At 39.3% G+C, this 13,737-nt stretch overlaps 1 protein-coding gene across 3 annotated transcripts in view; it reads right to left on the bottom strand.

Annotated features, from left to right (window-relative positions):
- The window catches only part of srgap2 (SLIT-ROBO Rho GTPase activating protein 2), a 151,462-nt gene that overhangs the window by 16,883 nt on the left and 120,842 nt on the right, over positions 1 to 13,737 (bottom strand). For all 3 annotated transcript variants that reach the window (XM_007247748.4, XM_049471447.1, XM_049471448.1), the window contains 7 exons: positions 11,752 to 11,779; positions 10,411 to 10,438; positions 7,841 to 7,901; positions 5,966 to 6,043; positions 5,682 to 5,816; positions 4,247 to 4,352; positions 1,854 to 2,078 (listed from right to left, as the gene is read on the bottom strand). In XM_007247748.4, coding sequence (XP_007247810.3) covers positions 1,854 to 2,078; positions 4,247 to 4,352; positions 5,682 to 5,816; positions 5,966 to 6,043; positions 7,841 to 7,901; positions 10,411 to 10,438; positions 11,752 to 11,779 — 661 coding nt within the window. The remainder of the gene's footprint in view (positions 1 to 1,853; positions 2,079 to 4,246; positions 4,353 to 5,681; positions 5,817 to 5,965; positions 6,044 to 7,840; positions 7,902 to 10,410; positions 10,439 to 11,751; positions 11,780 to 13,737) is intronic.

Here is a 13,737-nt window from a genome sequence, read left to right as displayed (position 1 = left end):
GAGGTTCCCCTTGTCTGTAGGATGTCTGTCAGGATGTCTGATTCAGCACAGCTTTACCTTTCAGGCTCTTATAGGTGATCCGTGCAAACAGTGCAAACAGCAGAGCCCATTGCTTTCAATGTCATAACAGTAAAATCACGTCCTTAAGGAGTCCAGGGAGGCTCGTTAGGGTTCAGTCCAGTCTGCCACCCTCCTGTCTGGTATTACCCTGCAGTCTTGTGCCACATGATTTATTAAACAGAGAACCAGGGCTAATAAAGGGCTGTTTTTAATACAGGAGATCCAGGGATCAGGTGGGGTTGGATGGAGACGGTGAGATAAGGTACTAATTGCTCTAAGGTGGCTTAAAATGTAGCTAAATGCTAACAGTACTTGAGCACATGAGTGCAGAACTCTGCATGAGAGTATATTAAACAAACAGTACTGTATTCAGGAACCCATAATAACGTGTACAAACTTTTGTTGTATAGCCCACTTCTGTTCACACCCAGCATTCTGAAATACAGCGCTTTTAACCAATGCTCCCAACAGGCTTACAATGCTAGTGATAGGGGCATAGTGTATTATCACACACCCATGCAAGGAAATCACTATTTTTACCCCATTAACAAGCTCAAAGTAAAGAGAGCAAGGCCAATGTGTGTAGATGGCACTATTTCTCCTCATCACTCCTAGGGTGATGTTAATCAAGGCATCTGTGAGCTGGTGTATTGAAACCAAGTCGCTGCGCTTTCCTCTGAGAGCAAAAAAAAAAACCCTGCTTATATACACAGTACCTTAAGGTAGTTCTCCAAAACAATTAATCTCGAAATTAAGTCACGATATGTCGACTAATGAGCACAAACAGATAGGTAGGATCGGGGGACAGATTGCTAAATTTATTCAGCGGAAATGCATGAATTTGCCAACTCCAGTCCAGAACTACCTTGTAATACTGTGTGTATAAACAATGTTTTCTACTAATTCTATCAATGAAGTGTGGAGCTACTTTGAGCTACATGTTAATGGTGTAAAAATAGCAATTTCTTTGCATGGGAAACAACGGTATGTCCCTATCTCTAGCATTGTAAGCCTATTGGGAGCATCAGCTCAAAGCTTTGTATTTCAGAATGCTGAGGGATGAACGGAGGTGGGCTATTCGACAAAAGTTTGTACTCGTTTTTATATAGTTTTACTACATTCCAAGTGCATTTCACACCAGATTTTTTCTTTAAGGACGTTTCTCTGCTATATGTTCGGAATAATGTAATGTATAATATATAATGTCTATAATAATAATAATATAATGTCTGATTTATACTTGACGTTTTGTAAAAGCTGCAAATTTGCGTTCGGCTAAATATTTGGCAACAACCTTTGAACCCTAAAAAGGGATCACACAGTTAAAAAGGGTAAGAAATATATCTGAAGCCCTGCCACTATGATAAGGAGATTGCTGGTTCAAATCCCTCTTATCTCTTTTGCAGCTTGTCATCAGCTGCCGGAGCCCAGAGAGAGCAAGGCCAATGTGTGTAGATGGCACTCTTTCTACTCATCACTCCTAGGGTGATGTCAATCAAGGCATCTGTGAGCTGATGTATTGAAACCAAGTCGCTGGGCTTTCCTCTGAGAGCGCTGTGATGCTACCCGGCAATGCTGCATCAACAGCAGTTCAAAAAAGACGATGGTTGACTTCACATGTGTCGGAGGAGACATATGCTAGTCTTCACCCTTCTTGTGATGTGGTATCACTAATGATGGGGGTTACGCAGCTGAGAAGCAGTCCTGAATCTCTTGCGTTTGTTTGGTTAAGGCCTAACTTACAATAACTGATCAAATTCATGGATTTTTTTTGGTGATCCTGAAAAGCTCACCTGTATTCCTCAGGGGCTCCTCCATGCTCATAGATGGGGCCCTCCAGCTCGCGGGGTCCGGGGAAGATGCTCTCGTGGTGAATGATGATGGTTTTGATCAGCTCGTTCACGTGGGCCTGGCAGGACACCTGGTCATGGCCCTCGGGGACCGACATGAGCGTAGGGCCGAAGCAGATGGCCAGGTTATAGGGGTCCATCATGTTGTCCTCACTGTATTGGGAAAGACTGGAGAGAAAAAGAAGAGAATATAGATAGTGAGCTGATTGTACAATTCCAGGATTCAATAACGTTAAATGCAATTCTCTGAAAAGCATCAGCATTTGCATAATGCAGAGATATTATATCCTGATTTGATTCTATGTGACTTATTTCACAGTTCATATTACATCACTAAATTCAAATATAACCTATTAAACCTGTTAGAATTGCATTATAAAGCCATAATATTTTATATTGAAGTCTATTGCATTCTATGAAGATGTCAAAGTGCTTAGATGGAAGCAATTAAAAGCATTCAGTCCAAATAATGTACTTAGCAGCAAAAGATCCAGTCTTTCAACTACATTCGATTAAAAAATATTAAAAAACGCACCAGATTTCTGCTAAATTGAGCATGAAGTTATGTCTCAGATATGCAGACATGTAAATGATTACAGGTGTGGGCTGATTAGACACTGGGTCTTTTTTACAAGAGGGCGCTCTCTGCCCTATAAAAACCATTCACTCTTATATCGTAACCACTTACATATATATATATGTTACATTCACACATATGTAAAGCTTCATTACATGATAGCTCACAAGATAGAGTTACACAGATCTATGATAAAGTCACAGCCAGACAGCAGTTCAGGGGGGCTGTACGAGACATGCTTGGGGTTGGGGTGGGATTGATGGTGTACTCTAATTCCCAGGGCAAAGCGGCAGGGGCAGAGGGGTCACAGTTTCCATAAGGAGGACCCTCGAACTGGATTAATGTGAAAAGTCAACTGCAAACTGCTAGCGACAACTGCTCATAAGGCTCCTGTTACACAAAATCTCCCTAATCTTCTCTATAAGTGTCCCATTTTTTTACTCAAAGTCGGACTAAAGACTTTTAATGAAACAAGTGACTTATTCAACAAAATCCATGTTGGAAGTTAAAGCACCGGGTTATTGATCACAGGCATGTGGACTACAACTACAACTATTGAATAAAAAAACGTTCAAACTTATTTAACAAACCTTCAGCATTTAATTTAGAGCTTATTATATTTTTACATTAATTTCTGCAAAATTTAACCAATTAGCCCACCCTATCACTGAGATACAAGGATACAGACGAGAGCATGCCTCCTCCCATAAAGATCCTGCCTCTTTTCCAACTGCTGCCAATAATTCAACATCACTAGGCAATGTGAATGGGAAAGTGCAGGATCTCCAGCTTTGATACATCAGCCAACAGACGCCTGTGCTCATCACCAGTCTCACACTGTGAGTGATGAACAGACAGAGCGTGACGTGAAGTTGTGCTGACCCAAGATTTGAACGTGAGATCCTTAGTGTACTGAGCCTCTAAAAAAAAAGTAAAAAGAAAGAACCAGGCAGAAAGATAAAGCTTAAGAGACTCATTCTGGCACCTCCACAGACTTTTATAGCAGTGGAAAGATCTATCGGCGATGGAGCGAACAGTGGAGTCATTCAGCAGGGGCTAACAGACCGCCGGCACGGGAACATTAATGGGGGCCTGATGGCAACACCATACCTCCGTCCCTCTTTCCCTCTCTCTCTGGCTTTGATATCAAGCCTGGAAGGCTTCTGTCAATGAGGGAAACCAAAAAAACATGTTGTGGTCTGGAGGGCCGTTCAAAAAGACCACAGAGAGACGAGGAACGGGAAAAAAAGACCCTCGAAAGCAGAAAAGCAGGGAAGGAAAGGACTGAAACTGTTACAAAGAGCTGGTGTTGGCACTTCAACCTGAGAACTGGCCTGGGTTCGGCTTCTTCGAAAAAAAAAAAAATCTGTGCTGTAAAATCCATATATATATATATATATAAGAAGGTCTTGTAAAACGGTACGTTTAGAATGGACAGAGGTTTACTGTTTAAGAAGTGAGGTTAAGATTAGCCTAGCCCTAAGATGAAAAAAACTCCTGATTTAATAATCCCTCTGGAACCAAGGTCTGGCAACTGAACTCCAGCATCGTCTCTAAATCATAGATAAACAGCTCTAAAATAAATGATGACTGGCCAAGCTGGTCAAATCCATCTAGAGAAATAGAGGGCTTCTAACTGTAGCCCATAAGTATAAAACCTCTATAAAATAAAACAGGACTGCTCCAGCAGCAGCTCTATCATCTCCCAGTAGATACAGTCATTCATTCAAACTGGTCTTAAATCAGGAAAAACACTCACTGGTTGAGGAAAGCAAACAGGTATCTCATGACGACCAGTGTGTTGGTGGGCAGAGTCAGCAGGACCTTGTGGATGTGAGTGGCTCTCTCTTGGAGGTTCTCCATGGCTGCAACGACACAAGAAATACATGCAAAATATTAACATTATATTCAGTAGGGATAAAACACACAATTCTGTTCAGGTATATTTCTGATCCTTTTCAGAACTATTCAGTAGGGGTACTAAGGTAAAACAGTGAAGAGTGGTTAGGTAATAGCCTTATAGAATGTCAGATGTTATGGCCTGTTTTTATGCTCTTCTGTAAAGTTCCACACTGCAGACTCAAAACTAAACTCTTTAGTTTACCTTCTAAGAACTCTCCTTAGTGCTGTGCGCTGGATATTATCTTGGTAACACTTTGTTATGGTTTGTGTTGAGATGCCTGCTTCACCCCTTCCGATGGCGTTGTTTAAACAGTGCTTGTGAATATATCTACGCCAATGGGCGTGGTAGTCTTGAAATGATAGGTGTGTTCAGGTACATTTCTGGCGTATTGCTATCTTGGCACCCGAAAACACAGGTGTGCCACCTGTCTGAACGCTTCCTAGACAAACTTAATCAGTCAGACGTTCATTGCTATCTTAGCAACACAGGCGCGATGCGCATGCCCGAAAATGAGGCCCGTTATATTGTGATAAAATCTCCTTTTGTATAAGGTTTTGTGATGGTATAGGGCTGCAAATAATGACTATTTTAGTAGTCAAATAATCTGCCGACTATTTGCTGATTAGTCGCGATTATTTTTTGTCATGCCCTCAATATATACTTCCTACTGGTGAGGACAATAGTAAGATATACCTATATTAAACTAAAAATTACAAATTATATGCACACAGGCTGGATGTTATTTTCAGAAGATTCTAGGATACTTCTATGTATTTTTTACTTTTTTCCAAGGAAATACCTCCCTGAAAAGATTGTTTTGTCTAAGAAAATCTTTTTTTTTTAATTAAATTCTGTAGTTACTATAACATATAACTTAATACTGATAGAGTGGACAGAGTACAGTAGTATAATATAGCACACTAAACATTTAGAGTGTTTAGTGTTCAAAATGTACAGAACTAGTAAAGACAGACTGTAGATTTTGGAGTCAAATGTGTTTGTTTGTGTTTAATTTATAGTAGCCTTTGCTTGAGGCCATTAGACAGCAATTTGTAGTTAAAGCAAGGCTCGTAAGGGTATTAAAATTAACATAGCAAATACCTGATTTAATAAAATACACCTCGATCTGCCCTAATCACAATTCAGTGAATCAGATCAGGGTCTCCCTGCTATTTACACCAGAAGAGAACGTTAAAAAGAATCCATAAACAGCCACTATCCACTATCTCTGACCTAGGTGTGTATGGAACAATGAGCTGGGATGGATTGGATGGGTGCAGTGTGCACTCACAGACACAGGACATGAGGTCATGGAAGACTTCCTTCGGGAAGAGGGCGTGCTCCAGGCCTCTGAAATAGAGCTTGAGGACGCCGGCGATGGAATCCATGTCATGATCGTTTTGGTCTCCAGCCAGAGGGTCCTCACCTGAGAGAAACGGAGAAACAGAAAGACAAGCAGAAAGAAAGATAAATAGAGAAAAAAGAGAGAGTGATTTAGTGATGAAATTACTTTATACATAATGCTGAGTGGTTTAAGAATTAGGGTCCAAGGGTCCTTTAAAAGGTTAAATTTACCTCTTTCAAAGGCATTCTTAATGTCATTGACCTCCACCTGTGAGCCAGACACTCTGAAGATACCCTCATGATGCAACCCTGTAGACATGAAGACAACATTTACTGATATTGACAATTTAGTTATTCTTGTAAATGAATCCTAAATTGAGAAAAAGAGTGAGAAAATATCTTAATTCAAAAAATATAATTAAAACCATCTTCACTGACATGCCACATGTCATGGGAAAAAACAAAGCATTGCATCCCATGACCATGTGCACCTGAGTTATCAAAGCGCTGAGTGTTTGAGGTAGGTAAAGTGATCCAGACTAGTGCTGGCTAAAGCCAACATCAACCAAATCAACAGAAATATTAAACAATAACTCTTAAAATTTGTATATATATATATATATATATATATATATATATATATATATATATATATATATATATATATATATATATATACTGTATGTCGATTCAGTGTCCTCAATCTGGCAACTCAACTCGCGTGAGCTTTGCATCTGTGGAGAAGATTCCAGAGCAGACAACTTACCCTGCGTTCACACTGGAATGCGACGAGTCGCTTGTGTCGCCCAGCGTTTGTCGCTTGTGGGCGTGTCAAGCTCAACGCCCGCGTTTATCATGGTCCAGCCTCCGACAAGAAAAAAGGCACAAAAAAGGAATCACTTGGCCACTTTATTCTCCAGCTATAACTCCCAAACTTGCTGGACTCTTGTGCGTTTCTGTGATTTAACAGCGCTGGAAACGCAGCCGTTCCCACAGACTGATGTGGGTCCACCCCGTTCAACAGAAAGAACCGGGAAAGAAACTAGAAATTCAAAGAGCAGGAGCTTGAGGACGTCGAACAGCCTTGTTTGTGATTGGTCCAAAGAAAAGCTAGGAGCCAATCGGGTTAGAATGTCGCTTCACCGCGTCATAACTCATTTGCATAAAGTTGAGAAAAATTCATCTCCGTGTCGCTTGTCGCTCTGTCGCCTCTCGCGTGTCGCGGCGACAAATCGCGCCCTGCCATAGGAAATGAATGGCCGCCTGTCGCTTTCCAGTGTGAACACAGGGTTAGGTCCGATCCTATTTCTCTTTCATTTCAAATGTAACCCTTCCCCTTAGAACAGAGCTACAAGAGAAAGAGGTAAAATCCTCCCAGTAACCTACGAATTGGGACAGCCCTTTATGAAGCTGATATATATATAGCTATAGCAGTGTAGCGCTAAAGTTCAGCAACCTAGCTGCTGCTGGGTAACTATTTAACTTTAGTGAATTATCGTATATCTTCAAAAAAAGGGGCAGGTGGTACAGCAATTAATTATTACTGTCCATTACTTAATTCCTCTGTGATGGGTAGCTGAAATGATTTGCTTCAACTAACTTAATTGTTTTTAAGTTAGACAGTTCCATCTTGCCAGTGAGTCTCATATCCTTCTGTTTTGAGGGTGCCTCTGAAAAATCTCTGTTTGAAGGGTCATATAACCCTAACACTTCCCCGTACAAAGGGATAGGACAAAGTGGTAGGGCCAAAAAGTGAAGTGGGATTGGGCCTAACTGCATACGTTAAGCCTATAGTGTAGATATAATTGAGTGGAGGATAATAACTGTGTATTAAATACAGACAACTTGTACTGTACTGTACTGTGATAATTTATGAGTTACAATATGAAACAGTTCTGTTATAAAAACAGAGCTGACACACGGATTAATGAACCGAACAGAACATTTCATTCACTCACATGCAGGGAGAGGCTCAGGAGCTGTGGGGTTTACAGCAAAGAGCTCAACCATAATACAGAGAGAGAGAGAGAGAGAGAGAGAGAGAGGGAGAGAGAGAGAGCGTGAGAGAGAGAGAGAGAGAAAGAGAGAAAGAGAGAGAGATATTACCGTGTCGGCTGATGAAGCGAATACAGCTCTCCACCATCAGTGGAATGACTTGGCTGGACTCCTACCACAGAGAAAGAAAGAGAAAAAAGTGAGGGAAAAATAAAGAAATAGTACAAGAAAAGGGTGTGTGTGTGTGTGTGTTGGAGGGGTGACGGGTGGGGCTAAAATCCCAGGATGTTTAGATAAATCTTTCTGAACGAGGCTCCCTGTTCCAAGCGCTGAGGATCGCAGGAGAAATAATATTTGCGAAGGGATGGAGACGGTAGACGGAGGGGAATAAAGCCCAGTGCACTCTGAGCCGTGGGGGAGCGAGGGGCGAGCGAACGCGCCGGTTGCTAGGAGACCGCTTCTTTCACCCCTTTCTTTTGTTTGTTTGGGAGAGGCGGAAATGGCTGAGCAAGGCGGAATTTGGGCCACGATGGAGGAGCTGCATTCAGCTCGGTGAAGATCATGCCAATACACACACACACTAACACACTTACACACACACACACACACGCCTGTCAATGATTCACTAATTAAACTTCATTATTCAGTAAATAATCATCTATTAAAATGTACTAACAGTGATTTGTTGCCAATCTGAGCGATGGTCACGTATAAAGTCATATTGATCTTATTTGCAGACTTGCACAAGCAGAGCTTTGCTAAAATCAATTAAAACTCTAAATTATATGCAATATATGTTTATTTATGGTGTTTTACATGTGTTTTAAAGGCTGTGAATAATCAATTAACTCATAAAATAATCAGTAAATTATCAAATTACAAGTATCATAGACAATGAAAGCCATAATACACCAACATGTGTCCAGATATTGGCTTAAACCGCAATATAATGTAGCTTTAAAATGGTTTGTTATTGGCCTATTGGATTGTTTAGCCTTTTGTGGTAATTGTTTTTACATTGCATTATTAAAATCAAGCACTCAACACACAAACATAAGTGCAGGTTTAGGCTTGAAGGCTTTCTTTTAAGGTCTAGAATAGAAAGGGTCTGTTTTTGATTAGTTAATTCCAATTTTATTGTTGGGCTTTTGTACACACAGATTATTCGATTAATGGCCAAAAAGTATTGGTTAACTACTCTAAAACTAATGTAATTCATAGTGACAACAGACAAACATATGTGCAAATCCACGCTGAAAGGTTCTTTTTTAAAATAATTAAAATGCTTTATTATTGGTCAGTCATGTCCAAATGTATTGTTTTGGATTCTGTAAAATCTTTGATTACTCAAATAGTCTGCAAAAAGTAATCGTTTAACTACATTAAAACGAATAAAATAAATAGTGACGACCCTAACACACAAATACAATTGCAGATACAGACTTAAAGGCTTCCTTTTAAGGTCTAGGAAGGGTCTGTTGTTGGTTAAAATGACTGTTTAACTACTCTATAACTAATGTAATTGATAGTGACAACCATAATGGACAAACATACGTGCAGATCCATGCTGAAAGTTTTATTTTAGATTATTTAAAATGCTTTATTATTGTTCAGTCATGTCCAAATGTATTGTTTTTCATTTTGTAAAGTTTTTGATTACTCAAATAATCACCATAAATGTCACTTAACTACTCTATAACTGATGTAAAATTATTGCAAAGACCCTAACACATGAACGTAAGTGAAAATATAGGGTTAAGGGCTTCCTTATATAATCTAGAAGGTGCATGTTTGATTTGAGGATCTCGAAAGGGTCTGTTTTTGATTAGTTGCAAAAGCACAGTTTAGTGTTGGGTTTTGTACAAACTAATCATTCGATTAATCATCAAAAATAATATGTTAACTACTCTATAACTAATGTAGTTGATAGTGACAACCCTAACACATAAACCTGTAGTGTAGGTATAGGCTTAAAGGCTTTTTTTAGGATTTGTACAAACAGATTACTCGATTAAACACCAAAATGAGAATTCCCATTTCTTGTCACAATGAAATCACACTGCAGTGTACAGTGTAATGCTTTCCTCTTCTCACTAGGGGGCAACAGGAACCCTGCAGTGTGTGAGCTGGAGACTCTGAATGGATGATTATATGGATTTTTTTGTTTACTCTTTGTTCATTGTGGGTTAGAATGCCTCGGATGTAGAGGCAGTAGAGTTTTAGGTGGAAATAGAAGAACATGCTAAATTTATCCTGCAGGCCCAGACGATGATTACAGGGAGGCTGTGCCAGGAAAAGGAAAAAGGAGGTGGGTAAGGAGTTGCTGGGCATGGGCACGGAGAGCGCTTAACACCTCAGCTCCCCTCAGGATCACACCAGTGAATGGGTCTCTGGGGGGGTGTATTCATGGCAACCGGCGTTTGATGGTACACACAGCGGTGAAGGAGATGTAACTTTATGAGTGTGTGTGTGTGGGTGTGTTTGTTTGTGTTTTACACAAAATATAATAACAAGGGAAGGATTTCACATGACGTGAGCGTCTAATAGTAGCGATAAAAAGAAAAGAATGGAGTTATGTGAAGCAGGTGGACACAGCGGGACACGTGATTGGTGGAGGGTCTTGTGTAAACACACACTCACACACAGACACGGACACAGTCCCACTGGGAGATGGAAATTACCTGTTTCCGCACAGTCGAGTTCCGTCCACTGATGTTCACCAGAAGAGAGAGAGAGAGAGAGAGAGAGAAAGAGAGATAAATGCCATCATTATGTGATATATGTGTATCATTTTCACTTCAAACTGCTTATATTTTGCTCTACATGAATCCCAACAGCTGCACTCAGCCTGCAGCTATTAAACCATTATTATCCTTCATATGAATAATAATAATAATAATTATAATAATAATAATAAAAAGTTTGTAATTTAAAAGGTTTTTGTATCTGGCCTTGTCCCAAGATTCAAAGTCTTCCGTTTATTGGGCCCTATTTTAGCGGTCTAAAGGTGAGCCGTCAACTGTGCACCGAACAGCTTGTGTCAATGTGTCTTTGCTATCGTAACGACAGGAAAAGTACATCTTGTGCGGCTCGAAGCGTGCAAAAGGCATGTACTAATCCTCTTATTTAATCCCGGGTGTGTGCTTTGGACGTAACGTGAAATAAAGCAATCAGCGTGCATCACTTGCCATTCTCTTTAAGAGTCAGGTGCACTCTGACTGAAGGTGGATTGTTATTTCATGGGCGCAGCTACCTGGACATGTCCAACCCTTTCACAGCAATAGAAAGTGACCTGCTCATTTACATATTCTGTTCAATAATGATGTAAAAGTTGGCATAGCTGCTAACTGACACTGTGGGTGTGTGCAGTCTTGCGTGTCCATTTGTGTGTAACAAGAACACCCTTGTTGACAAGATAGCAATAAACTGACAGTTCATGTCTGTCCAAGTTGTTTTTAGTGAGTGGTGCACCTGGGTTTTCCATTGTTAAAATAGCAATACTCCAGAAATTTATCTGAAAACACCTCATTTTGAGACCACCACGGCCATCGGTGTAGATATATTCACAAGCCCTGTTGCTAGTCAAAAGATGCAGGTGGAAGGCGTGAAAATATATTAGTTCATTAAGTCATTTTTTGCCTTAGTTGATTAATCATCAAAACAAATTGTTAAACCATTTCATGATTATTCATATAATAATCAAAAGCAACAGCCCTAAAATGCTTGTTATTAGTTAACAAAGATGATTTTTATTGGTTGAACTTCTGTAAAAGATATGATTAATCAATTAATCATCAAAATAATCGGATGACTTTTCGATAAATACTTGTATAAATAATTTAATAGTGATAGCACTAACTTTCTGTACTGTGGCCTTGTCCCATTTCCCTACTAGCCTACTTGCACTAGTCTCCTATCTCCAGCCCCAATGAATAAATCAAATGTTTTGAATAAATTATGCTTATGTCTAGACAATAACCATTAAGTGCTGAGATTCATTAGTCTGTGCTTCTAGTACTTACCTGGCAAGACAACAGTCTGTCTTCTGACCTGCAGAGAGAGAGAGAGAGAGATTGTGTTATACTATAGTATATTATATAGTATATTATAGTATTATAAATAATAGATGGATAAAAATATGTAATGTATATATATATATATATATATATATATATATATATATATATATATATAATATATATTGGCTTTTAAAACTGAAGTATTTTTGCTAGGAGGTTTCTATGGTGTTGCTAAATAGTGGCTATGGTATTCCAGGTGTTTCAACAGAGTTACCACATGGTTGCTAAGCAGTTGCTATCAGATCTAAGGTGGTTTCATTCCACACAGTCATCTGATGATCATTGCTTATGGTGTTTTTTCTGCCTTTTCACTGCCTTTCTAGCTCCATCAAAATGAAGAGAACAAATAGACTCTTTCAAAAACAAAAACATAAAGCCTGCTTAACATCAGCTTATATAAATGAGTTCTATTAAATTCTATTAAAGGAGTGTCAGTCGCTCTCAGGTTGGAGAGTAGGGAATTCCAGAGCTTGGTTACCATAGTAACTGACGTGCAAATTTAGCCAGGTTTCTGGGACAACTAGCAAATGTCTTTTCGAAGACCTGAAAGATCTACGATATCATCAACATATGCAAACACATGCACAACGTTCTTCTCACTGAGATCAAGAGACAACTGGATCAAAGAATGTTCAATACCCAAAATACCCAAACAACTTTGGAAATGGAACGTCCCGTCCGTATACATCTAGCCGCTATAAGGCCTGGCTCTAGCTCCCATGATTCATGTTGCCTTGCCGTGAGTACGTTGTCCAGTGTTTAACCTCATAACCTCACTCAAAACGTATTATACAGGTGTGGATAATCAGTTCTAAGCTGTTTTCTGAGTTAACGTGCAGCCTGAATGAAGCAGCATGAGCCAAATCTGTGACCTATATGTTGTAGGCTGTCTAATTTCCTTGTCTAATTGTGTATTTCATGTATATATATATATATTGGCATATGGTAATATTGTGCTGCGGCAGTGCAAATATTACACACACGAGAAAAAAAAAGGAAAAAAAAAATATATATATATATATTATTATTTTTTTTTTTCATGTGTGTAATTTTTGCACTGCTGTCCTGAGCTACGACCACAGCATATATATATATATATATATATATATATATATATATTATTTTAGTTATTTTTTTTTTTCGTGTGTGTAATATTTGCACTGCTGTCCTGAACTACGACCGCAGCACAATATTACCATATGCCAATATTACACTTACCAGCTTAGCACGAACCTCGAGTATAATATTTCTTAAGTATCAGGACTAATAGTGAAGCCAGAGGGTGGTGAGTAATGTTTCCTATAAAAACTGGAGAAATTTGATACCTACTGGCAACACCAGCATTTAGCTCAGCTCAGCATTTAGCTCATTGAACTTAGTCTCAGTTTAAGGAGTGAAGAGACAAATGCAGCACTGCTACTGGACAGCAAAAAAATAGAGGGTGTTCTAAAACATTTGTCTGGTAGTGTATTAGGTTACTTTTGGAATTGGAATTTGAATATAAATATCCTTCAGAATATTTAATAAATAATAACATAATACATAAATAAAACACATACTGGCTGGTTCACAGTAATAAGCTCTCTTTGTTAATAAAAACATAGTGAGCAATATCAATGTCAAAAACATAATTGACATGACAGGTGATATGCCTGTTTCTGTGTGAAATATCTGCCAACATGAGGAACACTAGGATTTCTCAGAGGCTCATTTCGAGACCACGGTTACAATACTGAGGTGAAAAGACAGAGAGGGAGAGAAGCGATAGAGCTGAAGTGAGGGGGATTTCCTGTCCTGTGTTCCTGTCTTTCCATCCCACCTCCCACTCTCATTCTTACAGTCTGACACAACCAGCAGCAGAGCATGGAGAGATAATGAGGGATGGATAGTACACATGGAAAACCAGCACATGGCTAGCCCTGCTGCCCT

This window comes from Astyanax mexicanus, chromosome 24 (assembly GCF_023375975.1).
Source record: "Astyanax mexicanus isolate ESR-SI-001 chromosome 24, AstMex3_surface, whole genome shotgun sequence".
Classification (NCBI taxonomy): Eukaryota; Metazoa; Chordata; class Actinopteri; order Characiformes; family Acestrorhamphidae; genus Astyanax; species Astyanax mexicanus.
Note: the sequence above shows the minus strand (reverse complement) of the source record. Positions and strands in the feature narration are given on the sequence as shown.